Source organism: Giraffa tippelskirchi, chromosome 12 (assembly GCF_054371585.1).
Source record: "Giraffa tippelskirchi isolate mGirTip1 chromosome 12, T2T-mGirTip1v1.2.pri, whole genome shotgun sequence".
Lineage (NCBI taxonomy): Eukaryota > Metazoa > Chordata > Mammalia > Artiodactyla > Giraffidae > Giraffa > Giraffa tippelskirchi.
Window position 1 is genome coordinate 70,902,545 of NC_137286.1, and position 19,096 is coordinate 70,921,640.

General features: G+C 55.4%; 1 protein-coding gene and 2 long non-coding RNA genes across 3 annotated transcripts in view; 1 reads left to right on the top strand and 2 right to left on the bottom strand.

The window, feature by feature from the left end:
• The window catches only part of LOC145529707 (uncharacterized), a 1,704,434-nt gene that overhangs the window by 460,355 nt on the left and 1,224,983 nt on the right, over positions 1-19,096 (top strand). The window contains exons 59-60 of the long non-coding RNA XR_014071296.1: positions 5,899-6,010; positions 13,544-13,655. This is a non-coding gene — a long non-coding RNA (uncharacterized LOC145529707). The remainder of the gene's footprint in view (positions 1-5,898; positions 6,011-13,543; positions 13,656-19,096) is intronic.
• LOC145529564 (uncharacterized) lies at positions 406-5,470 on the bottom strand. Its single transcript, XM_081550147.1, has 3 exons — positions 2,021-5,470; positions 1,309-1,621; positions 406-1,058 (listed from the first exon to the last, which is right to left on the bottom strand). Exons 1-3 carry the CDS (start codon positions 2,255-2,257, stop codon positions 430-432), a joined length of 1,179 nt encoding a protein of 392 aa, XP_081406273.1. The 5' UTR covers positions 2,258-5,470; the 3' UTR covers positions 406-429.
• Positions 15,696-17,509, bottom strand: LOC145529715 (uncharacterized). Its single transcript, XR_014071305.1, has 3 exons — positions 17,311-17,509; positions 16,599-16,911; positions 15,696-16,348 (listed from the first exon to the last, which is right to left on the bottom strand). It is a non-coding gene; the product is annotated as an uncharacterized LOC145529715 (long non-coding RNA).

Below are 19,096 nucleotides of genomic sequence, written 5' to 3' on the forward strand. Positions count from 1 at the left end.
ACAGCAATGCCTGCCTGGAGATAATGATGGCATTTGCCAAAAGGGCTTCGTTTGGCACATGATATCTTGAAAGGACGTACACCGTCCTTTCAGCTATCAAAGGCTAGTTCAAATGACATAAAAATGAGAACTCTCCAATGGAGTCTTACAGTAGGTGGAGAGTCCGAAAAAAACTCCTTCAGTCATCTCACTGAGAGTCATTGATTGGGGACACCAAGAATATAGGAAGGAATGCAGAAAGAAAAGATGAAATTGTGGTCAGGATCGGGGGGAGGGATGAACAGGGCCTGCTTGCCTTGAACCCAGGCTTTGTTGGCGGGTGGGGCATAAAGATCGAACGGGTCTGAAACTACAGAGTGGTGATGGTAACACCGTATCACCAGAGTTACACAACAGTGTCCCAAATTGCAACAATGATGAAAAAGTTTACTAATCCCAACTTAACCAACAAAAATAGACGAAACCATACAAAAAGTAAAACATCACCAGAAAGGTGGAAACAAACCAAATGCAAAGCAGCTCAGGGGAAAGGAACTCCATGTCCCCTGGGGGCAGACCGAGTTGCCGGCGTCCACGGTGAGCAGACAGGGATGGAGGCGGCAGAGCCGACCGCTCCCCTGGACATGGTGTTTCCGGCAAGGGCTCTGGGTCTCTGTCCAGAGCGGGGGCTCGTTCTTCCTGCAGGGGCGGGTGAGTCATCGTCGGCGTCTGGGTGTTGCGCGGGAGCCAGGGCAGGCTCTCCCTGCTGAGGCGGTGACTCCTCCTCTGCCTCGGGTTCTCCTGCCAAAGCCCGAGCAGGTACAGGTGCACGTGGAGGTGGAGGTTCTGGCTGAGGGGGTGGGACATCAGTGCCTGGGGCTGGGGGTCCTGCAGGCACGGAAATCCGATCTGCCCGGTGTGCTGGCCAGTACCCAGCTGGCCTGGTGTCTCTGCGAGGGCAAGGCTCGGTTCTCCATCTGCCCTCGGTGGATCCCTGGGTCCTGCACCTGGAGCCACCACCTCTGTAGGCACAGGTCTGGGAAGTGGAGCCTGGTTCCAGTTGGAGGCCAGTGCTAGAGCTGGGGGAGAAGCAAAGTTTGCCCACAGACCAGCCTTGGCATGTGCGTATCCCGGGACAGAAAGCTTCCAAGAGATTCCGAAAGAATACCCAGGGTTGGATGTCTTTTGGGACTGAAGTGTGCAAGATAGGGGTGGGGGTGTGAGGCCAGCGCTTGCTGCAGGCCCAGCAGCATCTTTCGGGGACTCGTCCCTGTGTAGCTCAGCACCCCCTCCCCACACACTCCCGTGCACCAGCCCCAGCGTCCTTACCTCTGTGCTCTGGCGTGCTGGGCTCCAGGTCCTCCTGCTGCCTCAGAGGCCGGGGTTCTCGGGACTCTGGGTCGGAGCCGGGTGTGCTGAGCTCCGTGGCAGCCTCAGACTGGGCCGCCGGGTGTATCCTGGGCGGTGTCTCGGCAGCAGGCCTTCCCCGCCTCCGCTTCGCCCCCGGTGGGGCTGATGCCTCCGTGGGCACGCTCACCTGGAGCCTGCACTGGGCCTCACGGGCGGGGGGTTGGTGCTCCGACCCCTCCCTCCGGGAGGTGGACGGGGTGTCCCCGTCCTCGGCCTCATCACGTGGGAAGCTCTGCAACGACAGTGACCGTCAGCCAGCCGTGCTGGGAGTTTTCCGAGCTGGGCCTGGCCAGTGGAGCCGCTGCTTCTGCCTGCTCGAACTTCTCTTCCCAGAAGGGTCAGAGACGTGTGTCTGCTCAGATCCCCACCCGGGAGGAAAGAGACCCACCTGAGGGTGTGAGGTCAGCCTGGGCGGCCGGCCCTGCCCGCACTGTTCCCATCCCAGCCAGCCTGATCTCCCCTGGGGTGTGGACACAACTTGTCCGCAGGCTTCTGACCCCACATCCGCCTGGGCTTCCTTGAGGGAGACACACCCCGAGAAACCCGCATCCACACACACAGGCAAAGGACCCGGTGTTTCCGGGTGGCATGGGAGAGGTGGCCTGGCCCGGCCTGGGGCTCCCCGTGTTACCTTTCTGTTTCTCCGGGCAGAGGGCCAGAGGCCTCTCGGGGGTGCCCTGAGCCAACGTCGACAGGGTGCCCACGCACACTGCCTGTGAGCTCTCCTGAGGCCCCGGCCTCTGGGCAGGGGCAAACAGCAGAACATCCTGGCAGCAAGAGATCTGGCTGGGGGCTCCTCTCCGCTCTGGAGGCCTGGATACCCGGGTTGCGGGTTCTGTTGGGTTCTGTTGCCGGCAGGTGACATCATTTCCTGGGGTTCGTGCTGAGGTCCCTTCCCCAAAACTTCCCAAGGGAATCTCTGGGTTTCTGACTGCTCGACCACCCCCCTTAGGCCATGTGCAGGCACAGTGACAGCCACACAGCCCAGCCCACAGCCCTGGGGAGGCCTGGGTGCAGCCAGGGCCTGAGCTCCGAGGACCCCGCTGCTCTCAGACCAGGCTCCTTCTTCTCATAAGTGGTGTGGCCCTGGACAAGCATATGCCCCTCAGGGTTTCCCCAGTCTCTCCATCTGCAGAGTGGGGGTCATTCTCCCATCTGTTTCCTAGGTCTGTCGGCCTACGAGCAGCTCCATGCCTCTCCACCTGGGGCCGATATCACGTGGAGCTTGTGCGCTGAGACTTCAGAAAGAAAGACTCCATCCAGGGCTGACACAGCACAGAATGGGGCAGAACGAGGCCTGGATGCGCCGTGGTACCCAGGAAAAGGCACTGCCCCTCCTGACTGTTTTGAGACCCCACATCCAAGTTGGAGGCCCGAAAGGAAGACTCGAAGGTCTCCCTCTCTTATAGAAAAGAGTAGCCAACTTTCTGGTCCTCTGTTTCCATTGAGATTCTGTTCAAGTGTCCCAGCTCGGCTTCTGCGGGTGGCTGAGCTTCTAATGGCTCCCTGCGTTCTTGTCTTTTCCTCTCCAAACCTTCCGTCCTTTTCCCCCTTCTGGGGTGGATGGGCGCTGTCATTGCTTCTACCTTCGAGACAGATTGATGAAAAGTCTGGACCATCGACTCCTTTCCTCTCTTTGGTTCCGTGTCTCTCTCTGGCTGTGTCCCTCTCTTTTCCTTTCTCGATTCAGTCTGTGTCTTCCTCTTTCTCTCTCGTGTGTGGATGGATGGATGCTAGGAATGCACATGTATATGATTAGATGAGGGTTATGTTTTAGGGATGGGTTAGAGGGAGAGAAAGGCTTTAGGTCGGAGTTGGTCATGGGGGAAGGGTCAAGGGTGGTGGTGGTGTTTCTTGGAATCTGAGTGCTGTGCATTCTTCGTCTCTTTCCATATGAACCCCTTCTCAGATACACCACTTGCAAGGAGTCTCTCATGTTCCGTTTCCTATCTTTTGCATCTGTGAATGCTTAGCTTCTCTGTTGTGAAGAGGTTCCATTGGATGGAAACCCATTGGTGTACTTCGTTTCCCTCTTTCCCTTACTTGAAGAGACCCATTTCTACCTCCGCCCAGCAAATGGCAAGGAGACTCTGATGTTAAGGAGCCTTTGACCTACGCTTCTTTCTAGCTATCTCATGACATCAGTCTTTAGGGTGAGGTTTTTCCCCGATATTGAGGTGGTGTGAGATCAAAACCAATAGCGTTCTTCAGATGTAGCTGTCTGGTTTTCCCATGGCCATTTATTGAAGAGGCTTTCTTGTTCCCATTTGGATATTCTCCCCTTCTGTGTCAGAGATGAGTTGACCATGGATGCCGGGGTTTGTTTCTGGACCCTCAACTTTATTCCATCGATCTGGATCTGTGTGTGTTGTTGTATTCCCAATAGCATACTGTCCTGCTGCTGCCGCTGCGGCTAAGTCACTTCAGTCGTGTCTGACTCTGCGCGACCCCATGGCCTGCAGCCTACCAGGCTCCTCCGTCCAGGGCATTTTCCAGGCAAGAGTACTGGCGTGGGTCGCCATCGCCTTCTCCGATACGCTCCTGAGGATCCTAGTTTGGTCGTCTAATTTCCTTTCACACAACCTTGGATGTCCGTATCGGGGCTTTTTCGTCGGATTGTATTGACAATTTAGGCTCTTTTCTGTTTCCGTAACCCCTTTTGCAGTTCTTTGTTCGGTGCGACAATGCATTGGCATTTTGGGAGGAATAGCATCCAAGCTGTGGATTGCCTTGTGGGGCTGTGACATCATTTTCCCAATAGGAATTCTTTCAAGCCCTGAGCACAGCTTCTCTTTCCAGTGATTGGTGTGGGCTTGATCTTCCTTCTTCCATCTCTCGCCGTTTTGTGAGAACAGGTCCTTCCTTCCCTTCTGGGTTAGATGGACTCGTGGGTATCACTTCAGTGCATGGCATTGTCAGTGGGGGTGATAATTCCCTTCTCATTGGAAGACTTTGCTGTGAGTATTAGAAATGCAAGTGATTTCTCTTCCCCTTCCTCCCTGTCCATCTCTCAGAGCCACCGGGAAACAGAGGCCTCATCCAGGGTCACACAGGCCTGAGGGAGTGCAACTAGACTGTTGTTTCTTCAGGCCCTCCGTGCTGGACATCATCCGGGATACTCTGTGTGTGTCTTCCTCAGTCTGGTGTCCCTTCAGACCTTTCCCTAGTTTTCACAGGCTTGTTGTGTTGGTGTTCTTTGTCTGTTTGGAGACACATCCTTGAGAAGCTTTGTGTTTCCACTCATTCGTCTCGCGATGTATGACCTGTCTTTTGCTTTTGTAATGAGGTCTTTCCCACAGTAGATATCTTTGATTTTGCAAAGTCCACTGTATTCTCTGGGTTGTTTTGTGGACTGCCTTTTAGTTTTGTGTGTGAAGACTCAAAGCACGTGTCCGGTTTCTGCTCATTGTTCTTCTAGATTTGTGACAAGTTTTCATGGAAACTTTGTCTAGGGATAACTGGAAGTGAACTCGGTGTAAGGTGTCAAGTCTCCATCTCCATTCATGTCATGCCCTGCAGTTTCCAATTCCCTGTTCCTGAGTGGTTTTGGAGACCTTGTGGGAAGTTTGGTTGCATGGGAGTTTGCATTTCCACCTTGAGTAGATTCCCACTGTTCTGCCCTCAGGGACACTGTCAAGGGGGAGTGAGGAGCAGCCTGCACTTCCAGCAGTGACCACACGGTGGGGCGAGTGCTGCTCTCCCCTCTGGGAGCCCCAGGCCACAGGCATCCCAGTGAGGAGCCAGCTCTGTGCTCGGCTGAAAGGAGTTAGACTCTCAGGAGCCTCTGAGCCCTTGCCTTTGGATCACCCAGGGTGGGCATTTACTGTGACAGAAAAAAATTGCCCTGAATTCCATGGACGGAAGAGCCTGGCTGTGTAGAGTTCGTGAGTTGCCGTGAATCAGACACAACTGAGGACACAAAAACTCAATAGACTAAAACACTTTTGGGGGGTGGGGGGAGTGAAAGGGGGTGATGTGGGGTTTTTTTGTCGTATATAATAGCCAAGGGAAATCTAGTTTAAACCTAAATTCACATAGATGGGAAAGGTATAGCTCTCCGTCACCCTATTAAAAAAAAAAAAAAAAACTACTTAACTTTTCTGAAAGTTTATTTAGTAGCTTCCTTGAGCAGTTCATTGTGAAGCATTTTTTTTTTTTTTTCTGTGACATCGGCCTCATTAAAAAGTACGGTTTGCCTTTACTGGATAATTTTGTTCATTGGTTTGTTAGGGAATCTTGGTAATATTTGAGTTTCCTGGGGAGCATGGTCACATGACCTGGCCCTGGCCAATCGGTGCGTTCCACCTCCCTGGCCACTGTGATTGGCTCCGGACTGGGGCAGTGCCCAATCGGGGCCCAGGGCCGGGCCTCACGTTGGAAGCCAGGGGAAGACGAGCTCTCGTCCTGCTGGGGTAGGGGAAGGGGTGGGGCCGGGGGAGGTCAGGCTCCAGCAGTGGGAGGGGCTTGAGGTCCGCCTGCGGCAGTTGGTGACCTTCCTGCTCCCCTCAGGGCAGAGCCGCCGGCCTGAGAATGAGGGCGCTGCTGAGCCCAGGGGCTGGGATGGCCCGTTGCTGCTGTGGTCCCAGAGCTCCACCCGAGACCTGACGGAGGCCGTCTGCCCGTGAGTCCTCTCCCGCTTGTCTGTCAGCTTGTTTGAACCATGCTGGGTTTTCTGCCCAGCCGGCTAAGGGGAGTCCCTGGAAATGCAAGGGTGTGGGTTTTGGCAGACTTCAGGGAAGACATGCCAGATGAGCCTGGGAGACTCCAGCTTAATCTGGATTCAGGAGATATCTCTTCGGGCCAGCTAGTAATTGTAGGATAAGCCTAATGAGTCTTCACAGGATGAAGAGAGTAACGTGCCAAGGTAGCAATCGATGTCCTCATTCGAGAGGATGATGAAGCTGGTGCTCAGAGAAGGGGGGAACTTGGCCACAGCAAGGAGGTGTGCACCCAGACGGAACCCCCAGATCCGGCCATTTGAGCTCAGGGAGGCCACTGGTGTGGCTTGTCCCTGTGGCAGGGGCCGAGGCACGCAGCCCACCCTGATTCCTGCGGGGGCCTGACTTGGGAAGTGCCATCTGGTAGCTTTGAGACTCACCAAACCAAATTGCACTGGAGAGAGGAAGGACACCTTCCTTCATCCACCCCCCACCCCCGCCGGATTCCCACATACCCTGACCCCTTTCTCTGGATTTCGGAGCCATTTCCAGAGTCCCGCTCATATGACCTCATTCGAAGTGCACTGTGGACGAGCTGCCATCTGCAGCTGCTACCACAGCAGCCAAGGGCTTTATCTCCCGAGTACCTCCCTTCCTTTGGAACTTGGGGGCCCTCTACTCCCCACTTGCACACCACAGACCTTTGCTGAGGATTGTGGGGACCCTCACTCAGTTTGCAGCACGTTGTAGCCATCCCTGTCCTCTCAATACCTCCCTTGCAACTCAGCTTGTGAGCTCCTTTGGAGCAGCGTGGCCCACCTGGCTGCAACGGCAGAGACACAGCTGACAGTGAAACAACAGCTTCGATCTGACAGCCGGAAAGCTCTGTCAAAAGGGACCTCCCTCTTCACACCGTAGAGGCTGTAGGAGCCGCCAGGGTTTGGGAACCAGTGCTGGGGCCAAAATGACTCCACAGCTGTTTTCCTTCCTGGGGAGGGTTCTGGCTCGAGTGGGAATGGCTCAAGTCTCCTAAGGTTCTGAAAGCCCACTGTGTGCAGATTCACGGTACACAGAGAGGAGAAGGTGGAGTCCTGCCCTGGAGGTGGTCACAGCTCACGGATGAGCCAGGCAGGCAGGCAGGCAGGCAGGGCATGAGAACACCTGAGCTGCCTTCATGAGTGAGTGGTGTGGGGGCAGAGGAAGAGAAGCCGGTCTGCTCCCTCATGTGGTGCCCAGGGCAGGTTGTCCCCAGAGGAAACCCTTACGACGGTGAGGACTCTCACTGCTGTTACCCAAGGGGTTCCGTCGGTGCGTGTCTTCCCCGGAGCGGTCAGGCCGTCTCTAAAGTACACTGGCCATGGGCATTGCCTCTCCTTGGAACTTCCCATGTGTTTCTCTTTTGTATGGAACAGTGATTTTTCTAGAGGGGTTCTGGGCCACAAGGTTGTTGGGTCATTTGCTAGCCTTCTGTCGTGAAGAACGCTTTCCTGGGCGTTGGGGTGGTTTGTTGTTCCAGCTCCCTTTCTTGGCTTCTTTTGGGAGCTGGTGCAACAAGAGGAGCTCAGCCTCTGCCTTCTGGCTGAGATGTCACCCTTCAAACAGCAATGCCTGCCTGGAGATAATGATGGCATTTGCCAAAAGGGCTTCGTTTGGCACATGATATCTTGAAAGGACGTACACCGTCCTTTCAGCTATCAAAGGCTAGTTCAAATGACATAAAAATGAGAACTCTCCAATGGAGTCTTACAGTAGGTGGAGAGTCCGAAAAAAACTCCTTCAGTCATCTCACTGAGAGTCATTGATTGGGGACACCAAGAATATAGGAAGGAATGCAGAAAGAAAAGATGAAATTGTGGTCAGGATCGGGGGGAGGGATGAACAGGGCCTGCTTGCCTTGAACCCAGGCTTTGTTGGCGGGTGGGGCATAAAGATCGAACGGGTCTGAAACTACAGAGTGGTGATGGTAACACCGTATCACCAGAGTTACACAACAGTGTCCCAAATTGCAACAATGATGAAAAAGTTTACTAATCCCAACTTAACCAACAAAAATAGACGAAACCATACAAAAAGTAAAACATCACCAGAAAGGTGGAAACAAACCAAATGCAAAGCAGCTCAGGGGAAAGGAACTCCATGTCCCCTGGGGGCAGACCGAGTTGCCGGCGTCCACGGTGAGCAGACAGGGATGGAGGCGGCAGAGCCGACCGCTCCCCTGGACATGGTGTTTCCGGCAAGGGCTCTGGGTCTCTGTCCAGAGCGGGGGCTCGTTCTTCCTGCAGGGGCGGGTGAGTCATCGTCGGCGTCTGGGTGTTGCGCGGGAGCCAGGGCAGGCTCTCCCTGCTGAGGCGGTGACTCCTCCTCTGCCTCGGGTTCTCCTGCCAAAGCCCGAGCAGGTACAGGTGCACGTGGAGGTGGAGGTTCTGGCTGAGGGGGTGGGACATCAGTGCCTGGGGCTGGGGGTCCTGCAGGCACGGAAATCCGATCTGCCCGGTGTGCTGGCCAGTACCCAGCTGGCCTGGTGTCTCTGCGAGGGCAAGGCTCGGTTCTCCATCTGCCCTCGGTGGATCCCTGGGTCCTGCACCTGGAGCCACCACCTCTGTAGGCACAGGTCTGGGAAGTGGAGCCTGGTTCCAGTTGGAGGCCAGTGCTAGAGCTGGGGGAGAAGCAAAGTTTGCCCACAGACCAGCCTTGGCATGTGCGTATCCCGGGACAGAAAGCTTCCAAGAGATTCCGAAAGAATACCCAGGGTTGGATGTCTTTTGGGACTGAAGTGTGCAAGATAGGGGTGGGGGTGTGAGGCCAGCGCTTGCTGCAGGCCCAGCAGCATCTTTCGGGGACTCGTCCCTGTGTAGCTCAGCACCCCCTCCCCACACACTCCCGTGCACCAGCCCCAGCGTCCTTACCTCTGTGCTCTGGCGTGCTGGGCTCCAGGTCCTCCTGCTGCCTCAGAGGCCGGGGTTCTCGGGACTCTGGGTCGGAGCCGGGTGTGCTGAGCTCCGTGGCAGCCTCAGACTGGGCCGCCGGGTGTATCCTGGGCGGTGTCTCGGCAGCAGGCCTTCCCCGCCTCCGCTTCGCCCCCGGTGGGGCTGATGCCTCCGTGGGCACGCTCACCTGGAGCCTGCACTGGGCCTCACGGGCGGGGGGTTGGTGCTCCGACCCCTCCCTCCGGGAGGTGGACGGGGTGTCCCCGTCCTCGGCCTCATCACGTGGGAAGCTCTGCAACGACAGTGACCGTCAGCCAGCCGTGCTGGGAGTTTTCCGAGCTGGGCCTGGCCAGTGGAGCCGCTGCTTCTGCCTGCTCGAACTTCTCTTCCCAGAAGGGTCAGAGACGTGTGTCTGCTCAGATCCCCACCCGGGAGGAAAGAGACCCACCTGAGGGTGTGAGGTCAGCCTGGGCGGCCGGCCCTGCCCGCACTGTTCCCATCCCAGCCAGCCTGATCTCCCCTGGGGTGTGGACACAACTTGTCCGCAGGCTTCTGACCCCACATCCGCCTGGGCTTCCTTGAGGGAGACACACCCCGAGAAACCCGCATCCACACACACAGGCAAAGGACCCGGTGTTTCCGGGTGGCATGGGAGAGGTGGCCTGGCCCGGCCTGGGGCTCCCCGTGTTACCTTTCTGTTTCTCCGGGCAGAGGGCCAGAGGCCTCTCGGGGGTGCCCTGAGCCAACGTCAACAGGGTGCCCACGCACACTGCCTGTGAGCTCTCCTGAGGCCCCGGCCTCTGGGCAGGGGCAAACAGCAGAACATCCTGGCAGCAAGAGATCTGGCTGGGGGCTCCTCTCCGCTCTGGAGGCCTGGATACCCGGGTTGCGGGTTCTGTTGGGTTCTGTTGCCGGCAGGTGACATCATTTCCTGGGGTTCGTGCTGAGGTCCCTTCCCCAAAACTTCCCAAGGGAATCTCTGGGTTTCTGACTGCTCGACCACCCCCCTTAGGCCATGTGCAGGCACATTGACAGCCACACAGCCCAGCCCACAGCCCTGGGGAGGCCTGGGTGCAGCCAGGGCCTGAGCTCCGAGGACCCCGCTGCTCTCAGACCAGGCTCCTTCTTCTCATAAGTGGTGTGGCCCTGGACAAGCATATGCCCCTCAGGGTTTCCCCAGTCTCTCCATCTGCAGAGTGGGGGTCATTCTCCCATCTGTTTCCTAGGTCTGTCGGCCTACGAGCAGCTCCATGCCTCTCCACCTGGGGCCGATATCACGTGGAGCTTGTGCGCTGAGACTTCAGAAAGAAAGACTCCATCCAGGGCTGACACAGCACAGAATGGGGCAGAACGAGGCCTGGATGCGCCGTGGTACCCAGGAAAAGGCACTGCCCCTCCTGACTGTTTTGAGACCCCACATCCAAGTTGGAGGCCCGAAAGGAAGACTCGAAGGTCTCCCTCTCTTATAGAAAAGAGTAGCCAACTTTCTGGTCCTCTGTTTCCATTGAGATTCTGTTCAAGTGTCCCAGCTCGGCTTCTGCGGGTGGCTGAGCTTCTAATGGCTCCCTGCGTTCTTGTCTTTTCCTCTCCAAACCTTCCGTCCTTTTCCCCCTTCTGGGGTGGATGGGCGCTGTCATTGCTTCTACCTTCGAGACAGATTGATGAAAAGTCTGGACCATCGACTCCTTTCCTCTCTTTGGTTCCGTGTCTCTCTCTGGCTGTGTCCCTCTCTTTTCCTTTCTCGATTCAGTCTGTGTCTTCCTCTTTCTCTCTCGTGTGTGGATGGATGGATGCTAGGAATGCACATGTATATGATTAGATGAGGGTTATGTTTTAGGGATGGGTTAGAGGGAGAGAAAGGCTTTAGGTCGGAGTTGGTCATGGGGGAAGGGTCAAGGGTGGTGGTGGTGTTTCTTGGAATCTGAGTGCTGTGCATTCTTCGTCTCTTTCCATATGAACCCCTTCTCAGATACACCACTTGCAAGGAGTCTCTCATGTTCCGTTTCCTATCTTTTGCATCTGTGAATGCTTAGCTTCTCTGTTGTGAAGAGGTTCCATTGGATGGAAACCCATTGGTGTACTTCGTTTCCCTCTTTCCCTTACTTGAAGAGACCCATTTCTACCTCCGCCCAGCAAATGGCAAGGAGACTCTGATGTTAAGGAGCCTTTGACCTACGCTTCTTTCTAGCTATCTCATGACATCAGTCTTTAGGGTGAGGTTTTTCCCCGATATTGAGGTGGTGTGAGATCAAAACCAATAGCGTTCTTCAGATGTAGCTGTCTGGTTTTCCCATGGCCATTTATTGAAGAGGCTTTCTTGTTCCCATTTGGATATTCTCCCCTTCTGTGTCAGAGATGAGTTGACCATGGATGCCGGGGTTTGTTTCTGGACCCTCAACTTTATTCCATCGATCTGGATCTGTGTGTGTTGTTGTATTCCCAATAGCATACTGTCCTGCTGCTGCCGCTGCGGCTAAGTCACTTCAGTCGTGTCTGACTCTGCGCGACCCCATGGCCTGCAGCCTACCAGGCTCCTCCGTCCAGGGCATTTTCCAGGCAAGAGTACTGGCGTGGGTCGCCATCGCCTTCTCCGATACGCTCCTGAGGATCCTAGTTTGGTCGTCTAATTTCCTTTCACACAACCTTGGATGTCCGTATCGGGGCTTTTTCGTCGGATTGTATTGACAATTTAGGCTCTTTTCTGTTTCCGTAACCCCTTTTGCAGTTCTTTGTTCGGTGCGACAATGCATTGGCATTTTGGGAGGAATAGCATCCAAGCTGTGGATTGCCTTGTGGGGCTGTGACATCATTTTCCCAATAGGAATTCTTTCAAGCCCTGAGCACAGCTTCTCTTTCCAGTGATTGGTGTGGGCTTGATCTTCCTTCTTCCATCTCTCGCCGTTTTGTGAGAACAGGTCCTTCCTTCCCTTCTGGGTTAGATGGACTCGTGGGTATCACTTCAGTGCATGGCATTGTCAGTGGGGGTGATAATTCCCTTCTCATTGGAAGACTTTGCTGTGAGTATTAGAAATGCAAGTGATTTCTCTTCCCCTTCCTCCCTGTCCATCTCTCAGAGCCACCGGGAAACAGAGGCCTCATCCAGGGTCACACAGGCCTGAGGGAGTGCAACTAGACTGTTGTTTCTTCAGGCCCTCCGTGCTGGACATCATCCGGGATACTCTGTGTGTGTCTTCCTCAGTCTGGTGTCCCTTCAGACCTTTCCCTAGTTTTCACAGGCTTGTTGTGTTGGTGTTCTTTGTCTGTTTGGAGACACATCCTTGAGAAGCTTTGTGTTTCCACTCATTCGTCTCGCGATGTATGACCTGTCTTTTGCTTTTGTAATGAGGTCTTTCCCACAGTAGATATCTTTGATTTTGCAAAGTCCACTGTATTCTCTGGGTTGTTTTGTGGACTGCCTTTTAGTTTTGTGTGTGAAGACTCAAAGCACGTGTCCGGTTTCTGCTCATTGTTCTTCTAGATTTGTGACAAGTTTTCATGGAAACTTTGTCTAGGGATAACTGGAAGTGAACTCGGTGTAAGGTGTCAAGTCTCCATCTCCATTCATGTCATGCCCTGCAGTTTCCAATTCCCTGTTCCTGAGTGGTTTTGGAGACCTTGTGGGAAGTTTGGTTGCATGGGAGTTTGCATTTCCACCTTGAGTAGATTCCCACTGTTCTGCCCTCAGGGACACTGTCAAGGGGGAGTGAGGAGCAGCCTGCACTTCCAGCAGTGACCACACGGTGGGGCGAGTGCTGCTCTCCCCTCTGGGAGCCCCAGGCCACAGGCATCCCAGTGAGGAGCCAGCTCTGTGCTCGGCTGAAAGGAGTTAGACTCTCAGGAGCCTCTGAGCCCTTGCCTTTGGATCACCCAGGGTGGGCATTTACTGTGACAGAAAAAAATTGCCCTGAATTCCATGGACGGAAGAGCCTGGCTGTGTAGAGTTCGTGAGTTGCCGTGAATCAGACACAACTGAGGACACAAAAACTCAATAGACTAAAACACTTTTGGGGGGTGGGGGGAGTGAAAGGGGGTGATGTGGGGTTTTTTTGTCGTATATAATAGCCAAGGGAAATCTAGTTTAAACCTAAATTCACATAGATGGGAAAGGTATAGCTCTCCGTCACCCTATTAAAAAAAAAAAAAAAAACTACTTAACTTTTCTGAAAGTTTATTTAGTAGCTTCCTTGAGCAGTTCATTGTGAAGCATTTTTTTTTTTTTTTCTGTGACATCGGCCTCATTAAAAAGTACGGTTTGCCTTTACTGGATAATTTTGTTCATTGGTTTGTTAGGGAATCTTGGTAATATTTGAGTTTCCTGGGGAGCATGGTCACATGACCTGGCCCTGGCCAATCGGTGCGTTCCACCTCCCTGGCCACTGTGATTGGCTCCGGACTGGGGCAGTGCCCAATCGGGGCCCAGGGCCGGGCCTCACGTTGGAAGCCAGGGGAAGACGAGCTCTCGTCCTGCTGGGGTAGGGGAAGGGGTGGGGCCGGGGGAGGTCAGGCTCCAGCAGTGGGAGGGGCTTGAGGTCCGCCTGCGGCAGTTGGTGACCTTCCTGCTCCCCTCAGGGCAGAGCCGCCGGCCTGAGAATGAGGGCGCTGCTGAGCCCAGGGGCTGGGATGGCCCATTGCTGCTGTGGTCCCAGAGCTCCACCCGAGACCTGACGGAGGCCGTCTGCCCGTGAGTCCTCTCCCGCTTGTCTGTCAGCTTGTTTGAACCATGCTGGGTTTTCTGCCCAGCCGGCTAAGGGGAGTCCCTGGAAATGCAAGGGTGTGGGTTTTGGCAGACTTCAGGGAAGACATGCCAGATGAGCCTGGGAGACTCCAGCTTAATCTGGATTCAGGAGATATCTCTTCGGGCCAGCTAGTAATTGTAGGATAAGCCTAATGAGTCTTCACAGGATGAAGAGAGTAACGTGCCAAGGTAGCAATCGATGTCCTCATTCGAGAGGATGATGAAGCTGGTGCTCAGAGAAGGGGGGAACTTGGCCACAGCAAGGAGGTGTGCACCCAGACGGAACCCCCAGATCCGGCCATTTGAGCTCAGGGAGGCCACTGGTGTGGCTTGTCCCTGTGGCAGGGGCCGAGGCACGCAGCCCACCCTGATTCCTGCGGGGGCCTGACTTGGGAAGTGCCATCTGGTAGCTTTGAGACTCACCAAACCAAATTGCACTGGAGAGAGGAAGGACACCTTCCTTCATCCACCCCCCACCCCCGCCGGATTCCCACATACCCTGACCCCTTTCTCTGGATTTCGGAGCCATTTCCAGAGTCCCGCTCATATGACCTCATTCGAAGTGCACTGTGGACGAGCTGCCATCTGCAGCTGCTACCACAGCAGCCAAGGGCTTTATCTCCCGAGTACCTCCCTTCCTTTGGAACTTGGGGGCCCTCTACTCCCCACTTGCACACCACAGACCTTTGCTGAGGATTGTGGGGACCCTCACTCAGTTTGCAGCACGTTGTAGCCATCCCTGTCCTCTCAATACCTCCCTTGCAACTCAGCTTGTGAGCTCCTTTGGAGCAGCGTGGCCCACCTGGCTGCAACGGCAGAGACACAGCTGACAGTGAAACAACAGCTTCGATCTGACAGCCGGAAAGCTCTGTCAAAAGGGACCTCCCTCTTCACACCGTAGAGGCTGTAGGAGCCGCCAGGGTTTGGGAACCAGTGCTGGGGCCAAAATGACTCCACAGCTGTTTTCCTTCCTGGGGAGGGTTCTGGCTCGAGTGGGAATGGCTCAAGTCTCCTAAGGTTCTGAAAGCCCACTGTGTGCAGATTCACGGTACACAGAGAGGAGAAGGTGGAGTCCTGCCCTGGAGGTGGTCACAGCTCACGGATGAGCCAGGCAGGCAGGCAGGCAGGCAGGGCATGAGAACACCTGAGCTGCCTTCATGAGTGAGTGGTGTGGGGGCAGAGGAAGAGAAGCCGGTCTGCTCCCTCATGTGGTGCCCAGGGCAGGTTGTCCCCAGAGGAAACCCTTACGACGGTGAGGACTCTCACTGCTGTTACCCAAGGGGTTCCGTCGGTGCGTGTCTTCCCCGGAGCGGTCAGGCCGTCTCTAAAGTACACTGGCCATGGGCATTGCCTCTCCTTGGAACTTCCCATGTGTTTCTCTTTTGTATGGAACAGTGATTTTTCTAGAGGGGTTCTGGGCCACAAGGTTGTTGGGTCATTTGCTAGCCTTCTGTCGTGAAGAACGCTTTCCTGGGCGTTGGGGTGGTTTGTTGTTCCAGCTCCCTTTCTTGGCTTCTTTTGGGAGCTGGTGCAACAAGAGGAGCTCAGCCTCTGCCTTCTGGCTGAGATGTCACCCTTCAAACAGCAATGCCTGCCTGGAGATAATGATGGCATTTGCCAAAAGGGCTTCGTTTGGCACATGATATCTTGAAAGGACGTACACCGTCCTTTCAGCTATCAAAGGCTAGTTCAAATGACATAAAAATGAGAACTCTCCAATGGAGTCTTACAGTAGGTGGAGAGTCCGAAAAAAACTCCTTCAGTCATCTCACTGAGAGTCATTGATTGGGGACACCAAGAATATAGGAAGGAATGCAGAAAGAAAAGATGAAATTGTGGTCAGGATCGGGGGGAGGGATGAACAGGGCCTGCTTGCCTTGAACCCAGGCTTTGTTGGCGGGTGGGGCATAAAGATCGAACGGGTCTGAAACTACAGAGTGGTGATGGTAACACCGTATCACCAGAGTTACACAACAGTGTCCCAAATTGCAACAATGATGAAAAAGTTTACTAATCCCAACTTAACCAACAAAAATAGACGAAACCATACAAAAAGTAAAACATCACCAGAAAGGTGGAAACAAACCAAATGCAAAGCAGCTCAGGGGAAAGGAACTCCATGTCCCCTGGGGGCAGACCGAGTTGCCGGCGTCCACGGTGAGCAGACAGGGATGGAGGCGGCAGAGCCGACCGCTCCCCTGGACATGGTGTTTCCGGCAAGGGCTCTGGGTCTCTGTCCAGAGCGGGGGCTCGTTCTTCCTGCAGGGGCGGGTGAGTCATCGTCGGCGTCTGGGTGTTGCGCGGGAGCCAGGGCAGGCTCTCCCTGCTGAGGCGGTGACTCCTCCTCTGCCTCGGGTTCTCCTGCCAAAGCCCGAGCAGGTACAGGTGCACGTGGAGGTGGAGGTTCTGGCTGAGGGGGTGGGACATCAGTGCCTGGGGCTGGGGGTCCTGCAGGCACGGAAATCCGATCTGCCCGGTGTGCTGGCCAGTACCCAGCTGGCCTGGTGTCTCTGCGAGGGCAAGGCTCGGTTCTCCATCTGCCCTCGGTGGATCCCTGGGTCCTGCACCTGGAGCCACCACCTCTGTAGGCACAGGTCTGGGAAGTGGAGCCTGGTTCCAGTTGGAGGCCAGTGCTAGAGCTGGGGGAGAAGCAAAGTTTGCCCACAGACCAGCCTTGGCATGTGCGTATCCCGGGACAGAAAGCTTCCAAGAGATTCCGAAAGAATACCCAGGGTTGGATGTCTTTTGGGACTGAAGTGTGCAAGATAGGGGTGGGGGTGTGAGGCCAGCGCTTGCTGCAGGCCCAGCAGCATCTTTCGGGGACTCGTCCCTGTGTAGCTCAGCACCCCCTCCCCACACACTCCCGTGCACCAGCCCCAGCGTCCTTACCTCTGTGCTCTGGCGTGCTGGGCTCCAGGTCCTCCTGCTGCCTCAGAGGCCGGGGTTCTCGGGACTCTGGGTCGGAGCCGGGTGTGCTGAGCTCCGTGGCAGCCTCAGACTGGGCCGCCGGGTGTATCCTGGGCGGTGTCTCGGCAGCAGGCCTTCCCCGCCTCCGCTTCGCCCCCGGTGGGGCTGATGCCTCCGTGGGCACGCTCACCTGGAGCCTGCACTGGGCCTCACGGGCGGGGGGTTGGTGCTCCGACCCCTCCCTCCGGGAGGTGGACGGGGTGTCCCCGTCCTCGGCCTCATCACGTGGGAAGCTCTGCAACGACAGTGACCGTCAGCCAGCCGTGCTGGGAGTTTTCCGAGCTGGGCCTGGCCAGTGGAGCCGCTGCTTCTGCCTGCTCGAACTTCTCTTCCCAGAAGGGTCAGAGACGTGTGTCTGCTCAGATCCCCACCCGGGAGGAAAGAGACCCACCTGAGGGTGTGAGGTCAGCCTGGGCGGCCGGCCCTGCCCGCACTGTTCCCATCCCAGCCAGCCTGATCTCCCCTGGGGTGTGGACACAACTTGTCCGCAGGCTTCTGACCCCACATCCGCCTGGGCTTCCTTGAGGGAGACACACCCCGAGAAACCCGCATCCACACACACAGGCAAAGGACCCGGTGTTTCCGGGTGGCATGGGAGAGGTGGCCTGGCCCGGCCTGGGGCTCCCCGTGTTACCTTTCTGTTTCTCCGGGCAGAGGGCCAGAGGCCTCTCGGGGGTGCCCTGAGCCAACGTCAACAGGGTGCCCACGCACACTGCCTGTGAGCTCTCCTGAGGCCCCGGCCTCTGGGCAGGGGCAAACAGCAGAACATCCTGGCAGCAAGAGATCTGGCTGGGGGCTCCTCTCCGCTCTGGAGGCCTGGATACCCGGGTTGCGGGTTCTGTTGGGTTCTGTTGCCGGCAGGTGACATCATTTCCTGGGGTTCGTGCTGAGGTCCCTTCCCCAAAACTTCCCAAGGGAATCTCTGGGTTTCTGACTGCTCGACCACCCCCCTTAGGCCATGTGCAGGCACATTGACAGCCACACAGCCCAGCCCACAGCCCTGGGGAGGCCTGGGTGCAGCCAGGGCCTGAGCTCCGAGGACCCCGCTGCTCTCAGACCAGGCTCCTTCTTCTCATAAGTGGTGTGGCCCTGGACAAGCATATGCCCCTCAGGGTTTCCCCAGTCTCTCCATCTGCAGAGTGGGGGTCATTCTCCCATCTGTTTCCTAGGTCTGTCGGCCTACGAGCAGCTCCATGCCTCTCCACCTGGGGCCGATATCACGTGGAGCTTGTGCGCTGAGACTTCAGAAAGAAAGACTCCATCCAGGGCTGACACAGCACAGAATGGGGCAGAACGAGGCCTGGATGCGCCGTGGTACCCAGGAAAAGGCACTGCCCCTCCTGACTGTTTTGAGACCCCACATCCAAGTTGGAGGCCCGAAAGGAAGACTCGAAGGTCTCCCTCTCTTATAGAAAAGAGTAGCCAACTTTCTGGTCCTCTGTTTCCATTGAGATTCTGTTCAAGTGTCCCAGCTCGGCTTCTGCGGGTGGCTGAGCTTCTAATGGCTCCCTGCGTTCTTGTCTTTTCCTCTCCAAACCTTCCGTCCTTTTCCCCCTTCTGGGGTGGATGGGCGCTGTCATTGCTTCTACCTTCGAGACAGATTGATGAAAAGTCTGGACCATCGACTCCTTTCCTCTCTTTGGTTCCGTGTCTCTCTCTGGCTGTGTCCCTCTCTTTTCCTTTCTCGATTCAGTCTGTGTCTTCCTCTTTCTCTCTCGTGTGTGGATGGATGGATGCTAGGAATGCACATGTATATGATTAGATGAGGGTTATGTTTTAGGGATGGGTTAGAGGGAGAGAAAGGCTTTAGGTCGGAGTTGGTCATGGGGGAAGGGTCAAGGGTGGTGGTGGTGTTTCTTGGAATCTGAGTGCTGTGCATTCTTCGTCTCTTTCCATATGAACCCCTTCTCAGATACACCACTTGCAAGGAGTCTCTCATGTTCCGTTTCCTATCTTTTGCATCTGTGAATGCTTAGCTTCTCTGTTGTGAAGAGGTTCCATTGGATGGAAACCCATTGGTGTACTTCGTTTCCCTCTTTCCCTTACTTGAAGAGACCCATTTCTACCTCCGCCCAGCAAATGGCAAGGAGACTCTGATGTTAAGGAGCCTTTGACCTACGCTTCTTTCTAGCTATCTCATGACATCAGTCTTTAGGGTGAGGTTTTTCCCCGATATTGAGGTGGTGTGAGATCAAAACCAATAGCCTTCTTCAGATGTAGCTGTCTGGTTTTCCCATGGCCATTTATTGAAGAGGCTTTCTTGTTCCCATTTGGATATTCTCCCCTTCTGTGTCAGAGATGAGTTGACCATGGATGCCGGGGTTTGTTTCTGGACCCTCAACTTTATTCCATCGATCTGGATCTGTGTGTGTTGTTGTATTCCCAATAGCATACTGTCCTGCTGCTGCCGCTGCGGCTAA

Bases quoted from the DNA above. Each gene is read 5' to 3' on its own strand.
- LOC145529564 (XM_081550147.1), bottom strand. From the start codon at position 2,257: ATGATGTCACCTGCCGGCAACAGAACCCAACAGAACCCGCAACCCGGG. The intron at 1,622-2,020 runs GTAACACGGGGA...CTGTCGTTGCAG, and splicing joins CTGCCCGGAGAAACAGAAAG to AGCTTCCCACGTGATGAGGC. The intron at 1,059-1,308 runs GTAAGGACGCTG...CTTCTCCCCCAG, and splicing joins CAGCACGCCAGAGCACAGAG to CTCTAGCACTGGCCTCCAAC.